General features: G+C 42.6%; 1 protein-coding gene across 1 annotated transcript; it reads right to left on the reverse strand.

Moving 5' to 3' along the window:
- Positions 1–10,393: 10,393 nt before the first annotated feature.
- On the reverse strand, positions 10,394–11,338 carry LOC117349682 (olfactory receptor 10A4-like). The gene has a single exon (XM_033923276.1). The coding sequence runs from the start codon at positions 11,336–11,338 to the stop codon at positions 10,394–10,396; it is 945 nt and encodes a 314-aa protein (XP_033779167.1).
- Between the last annotated feature and the right edge of the window lie 3,364 nt (positions 11,339–14,702).

The raw sequence follows: 14,702 nt of genomic DNA on the forward strand, positions 1-14,702 counted from the left end.
TTCGACCACTACCAGCACCTAACACTGCTTAGACACCACGTGGCATGATTCTATAAATGGTGCCTAGCGGATAATTGACATCATGCCTAATGGCACCTACGAGTTAATCACAATATATAAATTCAGGCCCAAAACACATACTTTGCACCGATTCAAATTGTTCACCTTACCAGCAACATCTATCACCAGAATCCTTCTGAACAAATGACTCGAGAACACATGCCAAGTCCATTTTGAAAAGGAAAAATACAAATTTATGTTGTAAAAAACCTTCTAACTAAGTCACAATAAAATTTTCACAGCTTCAGAAGGGATTTTACACTATAGTAGCTACAAACTTAAAATTGCATCTATTGAGGGCATTCTCAATATTTCCCATTGCAGGTCATGCATTGACATTCATAAGAACATAAAAACATAGGAGTTGCCATACTGGGACAGACCAAAGGTCCGATAAGCCCAGTATCCTGTTTACAACAATGGCCAAACCAAGTCGCAAGTACTTGGCAGAAACCCAAAGAGTAGCAACATTCCAGAGCTGAGATGGGGATGTCATAATGCGTCATTCTGTAGCATGAAATTATTTTATAACTAGCTGATGCCCCGGCGTTGCACGGGTATTTAATTATAGCAATAACACTGTAAATGGATTCAAATATACTTTATAGTGGTGAATGAATGCAAGTCTCACTGGAATTAGCAATCTCTTAAACTGAAAAGGAAGATCTGTTGGAATAAGTGGCATCCAAAAGTTTCAGTATTGATTTAAACAACTCAATATGTGGAAACTCAGGTTGAAAAGAAACTCCAAGCAGTTTTTTCCCGGTTCAGAATGGAACCTGTGTTCCTAGTTCAGCATATGTGAGTACTCATGTAATGTAATAACATTATGAACTGGGGTGCATGAAGGAAACAGTTACAAACACAGTTAGAACATACAAACTCTATATGTATGGTGTCCGTGGTAGAATAGAAACGATGTCCCTAGTGGTTATAGTGCCATAGAAAGTGTTTTATAGTTGGAATTACTGTGAGAATGGCAGCTCTTTACATCCTTTCCATTGACATGAATGGGTGAAATAAGATTTTCTGTTTGTAGTTCCGCCCACTTGTGCAGGTGGGCCGCAAGACCCCCAGAACATATCACCCCAGGTAGTGAGGGATCTGCATACCAAGTTTCGTTCAAATCGGTCAAGCCGTTTTTGCGTGATCGCGGCACATACACACACACATACATACACACATACATACACACATACATACACACATACATACCTCCGATTTTATATATATATAGATAGATTCTGATATGATCTTAAAATATGTAGCTTGCTAGAGTTAATGTTAATTTTGAATTTGAATTATTGCCTGACCCAATAGATCATTTATTCTGAGGGACTAAAAGTAAAAATGATATGGTTTTATAATTCTGCTTGGAGTTAAGATGGATTTAAAAGTGAATTTCTGAGCATAGCCATCTGTTAGAAAGGTGTTAAATCCCCACTCAGTATTACAAAAGGAAAGACTGAGCCAACTGCCTTCAGAAGGTGTTAAGCACAGCTATTCAGATAAGACAAAGAACATGGACTAGAGCCAAACAGAACTTTGGGCTAGATTCATGAACCTGCCTGATCGGGCCCGATCCGGGCAGGTCCGATGAATTCTTAAAGCTAAAATAAGCAGATGGGGCGATCGGAGGAATGCCCCCATCTGCCTGCCTGGATTGCTGGTGTGCGAACTCCACGCATGCGCAGACCATCTGATTTCCATGCATATGGTCTGCACATGCGTTTTGTGTCTGAATTTGGGGTTTTTTTTTTAACGATTTGTTTTTTATTCTGGGCCCCGACTCTCCTCCTGTTATCCCCGCTGGCGGCAGCCTCCTCCCAGCAGCGACAGTCTCTTCCCTCATGCTCCCTGCTCTCTGCGCCTTTTCTGCAGTGCAAGCCCTCGGGTTTAAAGTGGGGCTGCAATGCGGCGTGAATCCCATTTTAAACCCGCGGGTTCGCACTGTAGGGAAGGTAACAGAGATCAGTCTGGGCAATGAGAATTCCAGCGTTCTATCTTTAAAAACCATTCAATCTGGCAGGGGAAACAACGCTAGGGAGGACCTTGGCAATATTCCGGTGTGTTTAGTTTGAGCAGGATGCCGCCTGTGCCTGGTGAATCGCCACCTGCAGCATTTTCTCTTGGAAACAGACGGGATCTAGGCTTGGAAATGTTTTCATTCTTGGTGAAACAGTACAGGAAGCCAACAGGCACTGCTCTTCCCCCAGCCCCAGGGCTTCTGCAGCCCCTGAAACAGTAAAGGCAGTGAGATTGGGGCAGCAGAGAGCAGGGCGGCATGGAGCTGGACAGTGGGAAAAGAAGGTTTGCGACTTGTCCCCAGAAGTAGCTTCTTGAGTTGATCGGACAGCCCAGTCGGATCGTGAATTTTGTGTTGTGAATTGCGTCCATGCCTACTTTGCATGCGTTTCTCCTCATTTGCATGCACGGATTTGATGCGGATCACAGAAGAGGTTAGTGAATGGGGCCCAGGGGAAATCTGATCGCAAAGGGGTCGCAAACCAATCGGTACACAATTGGTTTGCTTTTTGAATCTAGCCCTTTAACAGGATGTAGATCAAATAGAAGCCCTCCACACCATTTTAAACTACTCAAAGAAGATTTAATCAGACGAAATTCTTTGTTGCTTCACCATATCCGCTTGACACCAAAACACCACTATGCATCAATGAACTTAATTACCCTATTCAGTCCACCATGAAGATACTAGGTGTAACTCTGGATCAATGCCTAACCATGAAAGACCGGGTGGACTTCTTAATCAGAAAGGGTTTTTTCACTCTCTGGAAACTTAGATCCATTAAATCATATTTCGATACGTTAGCATTCAGAACCCTGGTTCAATCCCTCGTACTAAGTCAACTTGACTACTGTAACATCGCCTATTTAGCAATTTCCCAAAAGAATATGCGACGTTTACAATTAATGCAAAATGCAGCGGTCAGACTAATTTTCGGGCTAAAGAAATTTGATCACGTGACACCCTACTACCGGCAGTTGCATTGGCTACTGATGGAAGCACGTGTAAAGTTTAAGTTCGCCTGCCTCTGCTTTAAAGTACTATACGGACTAGCCCCTAAATACATAATTGACCTTTTCTCCTTCTCAGCCAACAGACACAAGAGAAGCTCACACTCAAACTTTATTTCCCCCCCCCAGTTAGAGGTTGTAAACTGAAAAAACACCATGAACACCTTCTCTCACATCAAGCAGCATTATGGGGTAAAGATCTAGAACAATTGCTTTTTCCCACTACTTATGAGGAATTAAGGAAGCGTCTAAAAACATACCTGTTCCTGAAGTATCTAGACAACTGACCCATGCATCTCTTTCTCCTCAATAATGGTTTTCTTGACCTATTAATCACTTTCTTCCACCTCTCTTAAGTTAAATCAATTTGTACCTTTGTTTAATCTTTTGTAAACCGCATAGAACTTCACGGTACTGCGGTATATAAACTGTCATTATTATTATTTTATAAATCTCTATCATATCTCCCTAGAGCCATCTTTTCCCCAAGCTTGCATTACCAGTGATGTGTTTGTTTGGTTTTTTTTTTTTGGGGGGGGTTTTGAGAGGGGAGGAGGCTAGGAGACCGGAGCTGAAATAATGAGGAATTTTTTGTCACATTTTTCTGGCTTAGTGCACTCACTCTAAATTAACATCAAAACAAAATTTAAATTAACATCTTCTGGTTAATACAGGATAATAGCATATTCTCGTTATGGTAGAACAGTGGTTGGCAAACTGCGCCACCGCCATTGGGGAACATGCTGCCACCGCCGCCGGGGAATAGGCTGCTACCACCGCCATTGGGTAACAGGCCAGTGCCGAGTTCTCAGCTCTCCCTGCTTCCCTTCCCTGCGGGGCCGACCAACTCTTGCTACCCGACGTCAATTCTGATGTCGGAGAGGACGTTCCGGGCCAGCCAATTGCTGCCTGGCTGGCCGGAATGTCCTCTCCGACGTTAGAATTGATGTCAGGTGGTGAGAGTTGCTCGACCCCATGGGGAAGAGAAGCAGGGAGAGCTGAGAACTCGGCACCGGCTTGTTACCCAATGGCGGTGGTGGCAGCCTATTCCCCGGTGGCGGTGGCATGTTCCCCAATGGCGGTAGCTTAGGGGAGGGCAGGGAGAAAGAAAGAAAGAAAGGAGATGGGAGACAGACAGAATGGGGACATGGAGAAAGAAAAACAGAAAGAAAGAGATGGGGCACAGAGAGGGAGAGAGAGAAAGACAGACATAAAGAAAGAAAGGGGGCATGGAGAGAGAAAAAAAGAAGGGGACAGGGTTAAAGAAAGAAAAATATGGGGAAGGGAATGAGGTCTGAAGGAGAGGAAGCATACAGGAGGCTGAAAGAAGGGAAGAAATATTGGATGCACAGTCAGAAGAATAAAGTGCAACCAGAGACCGATGAAATTACCAAGCAAAGATAGGAAAAATGATTTTATTTTCAATTTAGTGATCAAAATGTGCCCGTTTTGAAAATTTATATCTGCTGTCTATATTTTACACTATGGCCTCCTTTTACTAAACTTTAATAGCAGTTTTTAGTGCAGGGAGCCTATGAGCATCGAGAACAGCGCAGGTTATTGTGGTTTAGTAAAAATGGAGGGGGTATATTTGTCTATTTTTATACAGTTGTTACTGAGGTGACATTGCATAAAGTCATCTGCCTTGACCTCTTTGAAAACCCGCGGAATATAAATGATAATTAACATTTTCTCTGCGTACAGTGTGCTTTGTATTTTTTAAAAATTTTATTGTTGGTAGATCATTCTGACTTGGCCACAAAGGTAAGAGGGAGGGAGTGAGGGAGGGAAGCTGCTGAAAGACATCTAGTAATCCTTGCAGACTTGACTGTGTAGAGAATTATTTTTGTAAAATCATGTTTTGTTATGTGACTGGCATTATCTAGACTTTAATTTCTATGAATGAATTTAATGAAAATGATATAAAATTGCTTGCTTGTTTTTATGTGTGTGTGCTGAAGGGAAGTGGAGAGAGAGTGGGTGAGGATGCTGAAGGGAAATGGGGAAGAGAGATTGGGGAGAAGACGCTGATTTATAAATTGCCAATTGTACAGAATATTGTTTTTTTTATACTTTAATTTAATAAGTTCAGTATAAAACTATTTGATGCTTGTGTGGATGGGATCAGGTAGTTTGCGGGGATGGGGACCGAGCTCACGGGGATGGGGTGGGGATGGAGACAAATGTTTTCCCTGTGTCATTCTCTAGGCTCTGCCACTAATCGATTTCGACTACGTGCGAGCGAGCGGGATGTCAGTCGGGTTGACGTAGCCGTCGTAGTGCAAGTGGGCGCAGGGTATGGCTCTCAAAAGAAATCTTAATCGTTGTAGTGCTGATTTTGGCTCTTTTGACTAATGAGTTTGCCTACCACTGTGTTAGAAGCAGCAACCACTGGATTCTATATAAAACACACAGAATTAATTGGCTAATGAGCTGTTAAGAACATAAGAATTGCCACTGCTGGGTCAGACCAGTGGTCCATTGTGCCCAGCAATCCGCTCCTGCGGAGGCCCCCAGGTCAAAGACCAGCGCCCTAATCGAGACCAGCCCTACCTGCGTATGTTCTAGTTCTGCAGGAACTTGTCTAGCTTTGTCTTGAATCCCTGGAGGGTGTTTTCCACCTCTCTCTGAGTGAAAAAGAACTTTCTTACGTTTGTACGGAATCTATCCTCTTTTAACTTTAAAGAGTACCCTCTCATTCTCCCTACCTTGGAGAGGGTAAACAACCTGTCTTTATCTGCTAAGTCTATTCCCTTCATTATCTTGAAGGTTTCAATCATGTCCCCTCTCAGTCTCCTCTTTTCAAGGGAGAAGAGGCCCAGTTTCTCTAATCTCTCACTGTATGACAACTCTTCCAGCCCCTTAACCATTTTAGTCGCTCTTCTCTGGACCCTTACGAGTAGTACTGTGTCCTTCTTCAAGTACGGCGATCAGTGCTGGACACAGTATTCCAGATGAAGTCATACTGTGGTCCGGTACAACGGCATGATAACCTTCTCCAATCTGTTCGTGTTCCCTTCTTAATCATTCCAAGCATTCTGTTTGCCCTTTTCGCCGCTGCCGCGCATTGCGTGGAAGGCTTTATCAACTTGTTGGCCAGTACTCCCAAGTCTCTTTCCTGGGGTGTACTGTACTGTACCAGACATCCTGTATTCGTGTACAAGATTTTTGTTACCAACATGCATCACCTTACACTTGTCCACATTAAACTTCATTTGCCATCAAGCGTGTTTATGTCCTGTTGCAGGTCTTCGCAATCCTCCTGCGTCTTTACTACTCTGAATAACTTTGTATCATCTGCAAATTTAATCACCTCGCTCGTCGTTCTAATTTCCAGGTCATTTATAAATATGTTGAAGAGCACAGGCCCAAGCACCGAACTCTGCGGCACTCCACTGGTGATGCTTTTCCAGTCCGAATATTGTCCATTTACCCCCCACTCTTTGCTTTCTATCTGCCAACCGGTTTTTGATCCACGTGCGTATTTCACCCTCAATCCCATGGCTCATACTATTTTGAAGTAGTTGTTCAAGCGGGACCTTGACAAGTGCCTTCTGAAAATCCAGATATACAATGTCGACCATGTCACCTGTGTCTATCTGCCTGTTAACTCCCTCAAAAAAAGTATAGCAAGTTCGTCAAGCAAGATCTTCCTTTGCTGAAGCCGTGCTGGCTGGTTCTCATCAGATTGTGTCCGTCAAGGTGGTCAACGATGCGATCCTTTATCAGCGTCTCTACCATCTTTCCCAATACCGAGGTCAGACTCACTGGCCTGTAGTTTCCCTGATCTCCCCTTGAACCTTTCTTGAAGATCGGCGTAAGATTCGCCACTTTCCAGTCTTCCATAATCCTGCCCGATTTGATCGACAGATTGGCTATTAGTTGAAGCAGTTCAGCTATAACCCTTTTCAGTTCCTTGATTGCACTCGGATGGATGCCATCCAGTCCTGGGGATTTATCGCTCTTGAGCCTATCAATCTGCCTGCATACCTCTTCTAGACTGACCGTCAACCTTGTCAATTTCCCGTCTTCGTTTCCTAGGTATAGCCTGTCAGCCTCCGGTATGTTGTGTATATCCTCTTCTGTAAATATAAATGCAAAAAACGTGTTCAGTGTGTCGGCTATGGCTTTGTCCTCCTTTAGCACTCCCTTTATTCCATGGTCATCCAACGGCCCCACCGCTACCTTCGCGGGTCGTTTCCTCTTAATATATCGAAAGAACGGCTTGAAGTCTTTTGCCTCCTTGGCAATTTTTTCCTCGTAGTCCCTTTTGGCCCTCTTATCGCCTTATGGCACCTGCGTTGATGTTGCTTGTGCTTTTTCCAGTTTTCGTCCATTATTAACCTTTTCCATACTTTAAAAGAAATCTTCTTGTTTCTGCTTCCTTCACTGCTACAGTGAGTCACACCGGTTCCTTGTTCTTTTTCCTCTTGGATCCCTTGTTGATACGCGGTATATATAATTTTGCGCCTCAGTGACTGTGTCCTTGAAAAGGGACATGCTTGCTCTAGAGTTTTTCATCACCTATCCTTTTCTTAATCTTCTTTCCCACCATGAGTCTCATCCCTTCGTAATTCCCTTTTCGGAAGTTCAGCGCTGTAGCCGTCATTCTGGATCGTTGTTTCACTCCCGTGTCCAGGTTGAAGCAGATCATGATCACTGGTTCCCAGAGTCCCTTCTACTTCTATATCTTGACCTGGTCCTCGTAGTCCATTTAGAGGTAAGTCCAGAATTGCATTTCCTCTCGTATTTTCCTTGACAAGTTGTACCATGAAGCAATCGCCCACTGCATCAAGGAACTTGGTTTCCCTACTGCAGCCGGAGGTGCCTAGGTTCCAGTCCATCCCATCAATAATGGGATGTTATCAAGTAATTGGGATGTTATCAAGTAACATCTTCTGGTTAATACAGGATATTAGCATATTCTAATTAAGGTGCAAGCAGTAACCCTTCAATTATATATATCACACTCTGATTTTGGCGTTCTTATGAGATACGCAAGCAAATTATTATTTTGTTTCTTGGTGTCTTGGATTTTTGACTTGTTCCTTGGGTTATTTGGTGCAATGATTCAGAAAATTGTATTGGATAGACCTCATCAGGTCTAGTTTCTTAGATATGGTACCCTTGTTTTTTATGCCTTTGGGATAATAGAGCCAAACATGAACATTGGGCAAAATAAGATTGGCCTCTGTAGTGGTTGGAGGACAAAATGTAATCAATGAACCTTTGGTAACAAGAGATAGAATCATACTGCCACCATTAGATATAAAGTTAGGCCTGATGAAACAATTTGTAAAGGCTTCATGCACTGAATATATAGTACATATTTTATCAGGACTTGCCAAGGAAAAACTGAGTGCAGTAATTTTCGATGGTCCACAGATCAGACAACTTATAAATGACCCACATTTCATAGCATCAGTGAATGAAATCAAATCATGTGCCTGGTCTTCATTTGTTCTTGTTGTGAAAAATGTTCTTGGCAGTAAGAAGGCAGACAACTTACCCCCCTCTTTTACTAAGATGTGCTAACTGATTTAGTGCGCGCTAATCGAATTAGCGCATGCTAAATGCTAATGCATCCATAGACCAACATGCACGCGTTTTTGCAGGGGTCTCCAAAGTCCCTCCTTGAGGGCCAAATTCAGTCAGGTTTTCAGGATTTCCCCAATGAATATGCATGAGATCTATGTGCATTCACTACTTTCAAAGCATATTCGTTGGGGAAATCCTGAAAACCCGACTGGATTCAGCCCTCAAGGAGATACTTTGGAGACTCCTGCGTTAGTGTTTAGCAGCAGACAGTGTGGGATGGATCAGAGGTGGCAGTGGGAGGGAGTTGGCATCCCTCCTGCTGGCTAACTTTTGGTGGGCTTTGGGGGTTTCCCTACCATGACCACTAAGCCAATCATGGCAGGAGAATTGCCCCCTTCCTACCAGCTGAACAGCAGGGACTCCCCAATACCACTATTCTGTACTTGTGTGCCAGTTACAGAATTGGGCCTTTGAGGAGACCCTGCTGCTCAGGTGATGGGGAGGAGGGAATCCCCCTGCTACGAACAGCTGCTGTGGTCAAGTGACAAACTTAGGTGGCTGAAATATGGGGAGATATGATAGAGACCTTCAAGATCATGAGGGGCATAGAGAGGGTGGATAGGGACAGATTCTTCAGACTGAAGGGGACAACAAGTACGAGGGGGCATTCGGAGAAACTGAAGGGAGATAGGTTCAAAACAAATGCAAGGAAGTTTTTTTTTCACCCAAAGGGTTGTGGACACTTGGAATGCGCTACCGGAGGAAGTGATCAGGCAGAGTACGGTACAGGGATTCAAACAGGGATTGGACGGATTTCTGAGGGATAAAGGGATCGTGGGATACTGAGGGAGGAGCTGGGATATAACACAAGTATAGGAAGTTAACCAGGTAATGAGTATAAACCAACCAGGTCGTGCATGTGCAAGACCGGAGGGCTAGGACTTCGATAGGAAGGCAGGACTTAAATGGGAAACCAAGGTGGCAAGGGAGCCCCTTCTGATGATTCAGACAGGTCTTGACCTGTTTGGGCCGCCGCGGGAGCGGACTGCTGGGCAGGATGGACCTGTGGTCTGACCCGGCAGAGGCACTGCTTATGTTCTTATGTTCTTAAATGTAGGCTGGGGTTTTCCAGGCTTAGATTTCAGCCACTAATCTTGGCAAGAATCATGGTTAGGTAGCCGCTTTAGCCCACTTAACTCTACTTCCAGCGTTGGCTATGCCTACTTTGGAGTTCCATGGTCTAGAGCCGTGGTCTAGCCATGATTCCAGCGGCCATTTCAGCATTTAGGCATCGGTAGGCGCTTCAACACTGCCGTTTCTGACTGCATTTTTTAATTACTAAGGAAATGGCAGGGTGTCTACCGATAGCTAAATTTAGGCACTGGTTATAGAATTTCCACTTAAATGCTCCAACGTTCATAGGAATGAAGATAAAGCAGCATTTAGCGCTTCAGATGAAAACTCATCTTTTTACACAAGCTTTTTTCCTGACATGAGAAGATTAGACTAATTGCGGGTGATGTATCTCGATAACTTCCACTAAAAACATGATGAGGGGTATTCTTCTTTGCCTTCTATGTTTTTATTGGTTCAGTTTTTATTGTTTAAGATTATTGTAGAAATGTGATGTTTATTGTGAACCGCTTAGGTTTAAAGCAGATTATGAATTTTTAAAAATTAATTAATGGTAGAAACCTCTACCGTAACATAATAAAAAAAGGGCATGTGATTACTGCCTGAAGTGTCAGCAGCTCTCCTTTCAAATACATTTCAAATTCCTATTTCTACTAATTCTTTTGCTCAAAACACCTAGCACTTCCTTATTTCTCAGGCTGTAAATCAATGGGTTCAACACAGGGATTAAAACAGCATAGACTAAAGCAAATAATTTATCAACAATAGGGGAATGACAGGATTCAGGAATTAAGTAGGTAAATATGCCCATGCCGAAGAATAGACACACGGAGGTCAGGTGGGAGGCACAGGTGGAGAAGGCTTTCTGTCTTCCCTCTGCAGAATGGATTCTGAGGATTGTAGAAAGGATCCGGATGTAGGAGACAAGGATAAATACAAATGGCATGAGGATCAAAATCACGGTGTCTATGAAAATTGAAATTTCAGTCTGGGAGGTATCATGGCAAGAAAGCTTAAGGATGGGAGGGGAATCACAAAAAAAGTGATCGATCCTGTTGGAGTTACAGAAAGGCAAGCTAAAGATGAAGACAGTCAGTCCAAACTGAGACACAATTCCAGTAATCCAAGAACCTCCCACCAAGTAGGCGCATGTTTTCTTCTTCATGATGGTAGAATAATGCAGTGGGCTGCAGATAGCCACGTAGCGGTCGTAAGACATCACAGCCAGAAGACAACACTCGGCAACCCCTAGAAAACTAAAGAAATACATCTGTGTTGCACAAGCAAATAAAGAAACACTTTTGTCTTCCACCAGAAAGTTCACCAACATATTGGGGACAGTGACGGAGGTATAGCAGATCTCAAGGAAAGCGAGGTTCCTGATGAAATAGTACATAGGTTTCTGAAGGAGAGAATCTGTTGTTAATATCAAAATAATAGTGATATTCCCTAACAGTGTGAAAACATATATAAACAGAAATATTAGGAAGAGTATACACTGCAGGGTGGGGTCACTAGAAAAGCCCAAGAGGATAAATTCTGTCACAATAGATTGGTTTTCCCTGATCATTCCGATGCTGTCTTTCACCTGAAAAGGTAATAATTGAGAAAAAATATCATTGGTGATAACAGGCCAATATTATATTAATAATATTTTGCGACTCCTTGCATTGATGCAGCTTGTATGTATTTTGCCTTGTTAACATTTATTTGTATATGCTAAAATCAATAAAAACTTTTGAACTTAAAGATATACATGGACTAATTTTATAAGTTTTGAAAAGTTTGGTAAAAAAACCCAAGTTAAACAAATATTTTTTTAAAATTTGAGAAAACCTATTTTTACAATAGGGTGGATAAACTGGACACTCACTGGACTAAGTTTACAGCCGCAAATATGTTGATATATAACTCTTTTGTTTCTTAAATATTTGTTTTACTGAGCTTTTCACACTGGCCTCATATATTGTTGTATACACATGTAAATGAGATGGACAGGAGTCCTGTGTAGACAATTCTGACAGTAGGGGGTGTTGTTTCAATAACGAGTGACAGTAAACTCTTCAGACTCTAGGGAACCTGTCTCTCCCTAGAATTTGAAAAGACAATTGAAGCACCAACCCCTACTGGCAGCAATGCAGTTGGAGGAACCCTGCTTACCTCAAAGGGGACAGTACACCTGCTCTTGATTTGATAAGGCACCTATGTTACATATGAAAAGGGAATGTCTATATGAATGTGATTCACAGTGTTAGCCCTTGTAAAGCAGTAGTCCTCATGGCAAATACGCCTGTGTTCCTTATGCATGTACTTGCCTATTTTATGAAATATGTGTGTAATTCTCTACTCTTTCCTTGTACTCTTTTAAAAGTTTATTCTTTCTTTTAAGCAAATATCAGTTTTATGCATATATGGTCAGGAAATGTTCTTATCAAGCTGTGGTAGAACGTTTTAGAACTGGCCAATGAGGTAAATGCTTCTACGGCTATACGGTACTTTAAAAAAAAATATATATCTATATCTATATATATATATACAGTATATATGTTTTAAATTAAAGAGTCTCATGGCTTTTTATGTATGTCATGTATGAGGGTGCTTTACAAAGTTCAGTAAAAAATATTTAACTTTATTTTTTACCAAACTTTTCAAACGGCCCTCGTATAGTAGTATATTTTCTTCTGCAAACCACATCAAACCCTACTGGTTGAGTAGAAGGTCACAGAGGGTAGTGGTCAAAGAAGATTGCTCTGAGGAAAGGGATGTTACTAGTAGTGTGCCTCAAGGTTCAATTCTTGGGCCTAATTTTTTTTTACATTTTTATAAGCAATATTGCTATCAGATAAGATTTGTCTCTTTGCGGACGATACCAAAACCTGCAATAGAGTAGACAACCCGGATGGTATGAATAACATGAAGAAAGATCTAGCGAAGCTTGAAGAATGGTCTTGAAATTTGGCAGCTAAAATTGAATGCTAAGAAATACAAGGTCATGCATTTGGGCTGCAAAAACCTGAAGGAACGGTACAGTTTAGGGGGTGAACTTATGTGCATGACAGAAGAACGGAACTTGGGTGTGATTGTATGTGATGATCTTAAGGTTGAAAAGATGACGGCGAAAACTAGAAGGATGCTAGGGTGCATAGGAAGAGGTATGACCAGTAGGAAAAAGGAGGTATTGATGCCCCTGTATAAGACTCTAGTGAGACCTCATTAAGAATATTGTGTTCAATTCTGGAGACCACATCTTCAAAATATATAAAAAGGATGGAGTCGGTTCAGAGGAAGGCTACTAAAATGGTGTGTGGTCTCCGTCAAAAGGCGTATGGGGACAGATTTAAAGAGGAAAGGTGGGAGATGGGAGATATGATAGAGATGCTTAAATACCTACGTGGTGTAAATATGAATGAGTTGTGTCTCTTTCAATTGAAAGGAAGCTCTTGAATGAGTGGGCATAGGATGAAGATAAGATGTGATAGGCTCCAGAGAAATCTAAGGAAACACTTTTTTATAGAAATGGTGATAGATGTGTGGAACAGTCTCCCGGAAGAAGTGTTGGAGACAGAGACTGTGTCTCAATTCAAGAAGACATGGGAGATAATAGTTACTGCAGATGGCCAGACTGGAAGGGTCATTTGGCCTTTAACTGCTGTAATGTTTCTATGTTTCTATGGGATCTTTTTCCTAATTCAGATGATTTGAAAATGACATATATACCTGGTTACACTAGTATATAGTGACAAGAAGTAAGGATAATAATAATTAATAATAATAATTTTGACAGAGGATGGAAGGAGCTTGTTGAAGATAGGGAAGAGAGAAGCTATTAAGGGGGGGAGAAGGGGGGAAGAGGGGGCGAGGTGATAATGTGAATGGGTGGGGCCATTAGGGGTCTTGTTTGCTGAATAGGTAAGTTTTGAGTGATTTTCTGAAGTCGAAGTAGGAGGGGGCCTCGAGTATCATTTGGGCCAGCCATGGGTTGAGCTTGGCTGCTTGGTAGGCGAAGGTTTTGTCTATGAAGTGCAATAGAAGAGGTTCCACATAGTACCCTCTAGTTATTTAAATCTAAGTACCCTTTATAAACCTATCCTTGTAGTTTTCAACACATACAGATTAAACAGCCATGGTTGCATGTGTTTGATGTGTTGAATGGTGTTTAGTTGGTGACTCCAGCTGTGAAGAACTAAGGCTGGTACTGGGCAGACTTATATGGTCTGTGTCCTGCATATGGCAATTTTGCTTAGGATAGGCTGGAGAGGGCTCTGACAGAGACTCCAAAAATGTGGAATATGAGGACAGTGCTGAGCAAACCTTTATGGCCTGTGTTCCATATATGGCAAAACAGATTGGGACAGGCTGGATTAGGGTTTGATGGCAGCTCAGGAGCTGGGAAGCAGAGTCAGTGCAAGGCAGAACTTTTTATAGTCTGATTCCTGAAACTAGCAAGGATGGATCAGCAGCAAGTATGCGTATTTTATATCAAATTCATATCATCAGTACAGAGTCACAAAGGAGACAGCCCCTGCTCGATTGAGCTCACTATCTAATCCAGTGTATCGCAAAGTGTGTGCCATGGCAAACTAGTGTGCCTTCTGAGATTTTAAGTGTGCCACGGCACACTGGGCAGGAAGAGAGGCTCCAGCACCTGTGTCAGCTGATTTGCTTCTAAAGGATGCTTGTCTTCCGGGACTCCTGCCTTCGACTTCTCTCCGCACCCCCGGACCAGCAACGGCAGCTCTGTGTGGTTTTAACTTTGCCACACAATTGCCACTAGCAGTTGCATCATTAAAGCGGGCCGGCCTAGCAAAGGCCCTGAGGCTGCTTGATGAAACCACGGCTAAACTATTGCTAGCGGCAGCTATGTGGCGAAGTTAAAACCACATAGTGAGCTGCCGCTAGGCTAGAGAGAGGAGAGCTATGCTGGATAGGGAAGG

The sequence above is a fragment of the Geotrypetes seraphini genome, chromosome 16 (genome assembly GCF_902459505.1).
Source record: "Geotrypetes seraphini chromosome 16, aGeoSer1.1, whole genome shotgun sequence".
Classification (NCBI taxonomy): Eukaryota; Metazoa; Chordata; class Amphibia; order Gymnophiona; family Dermophiidae; genus Geotrypetes; species Geotrypetes seraphini.

Bases quoted from the DNA above. Each gene is read 5' to 3' on its own strand.
- LOC117349682 (XM_033923276.1), bottom strand. From the start codon at position 11,338: ATGATCAGGGAAAACCAATCTATTGTGACAGAATTTATCCTCTTGGGC.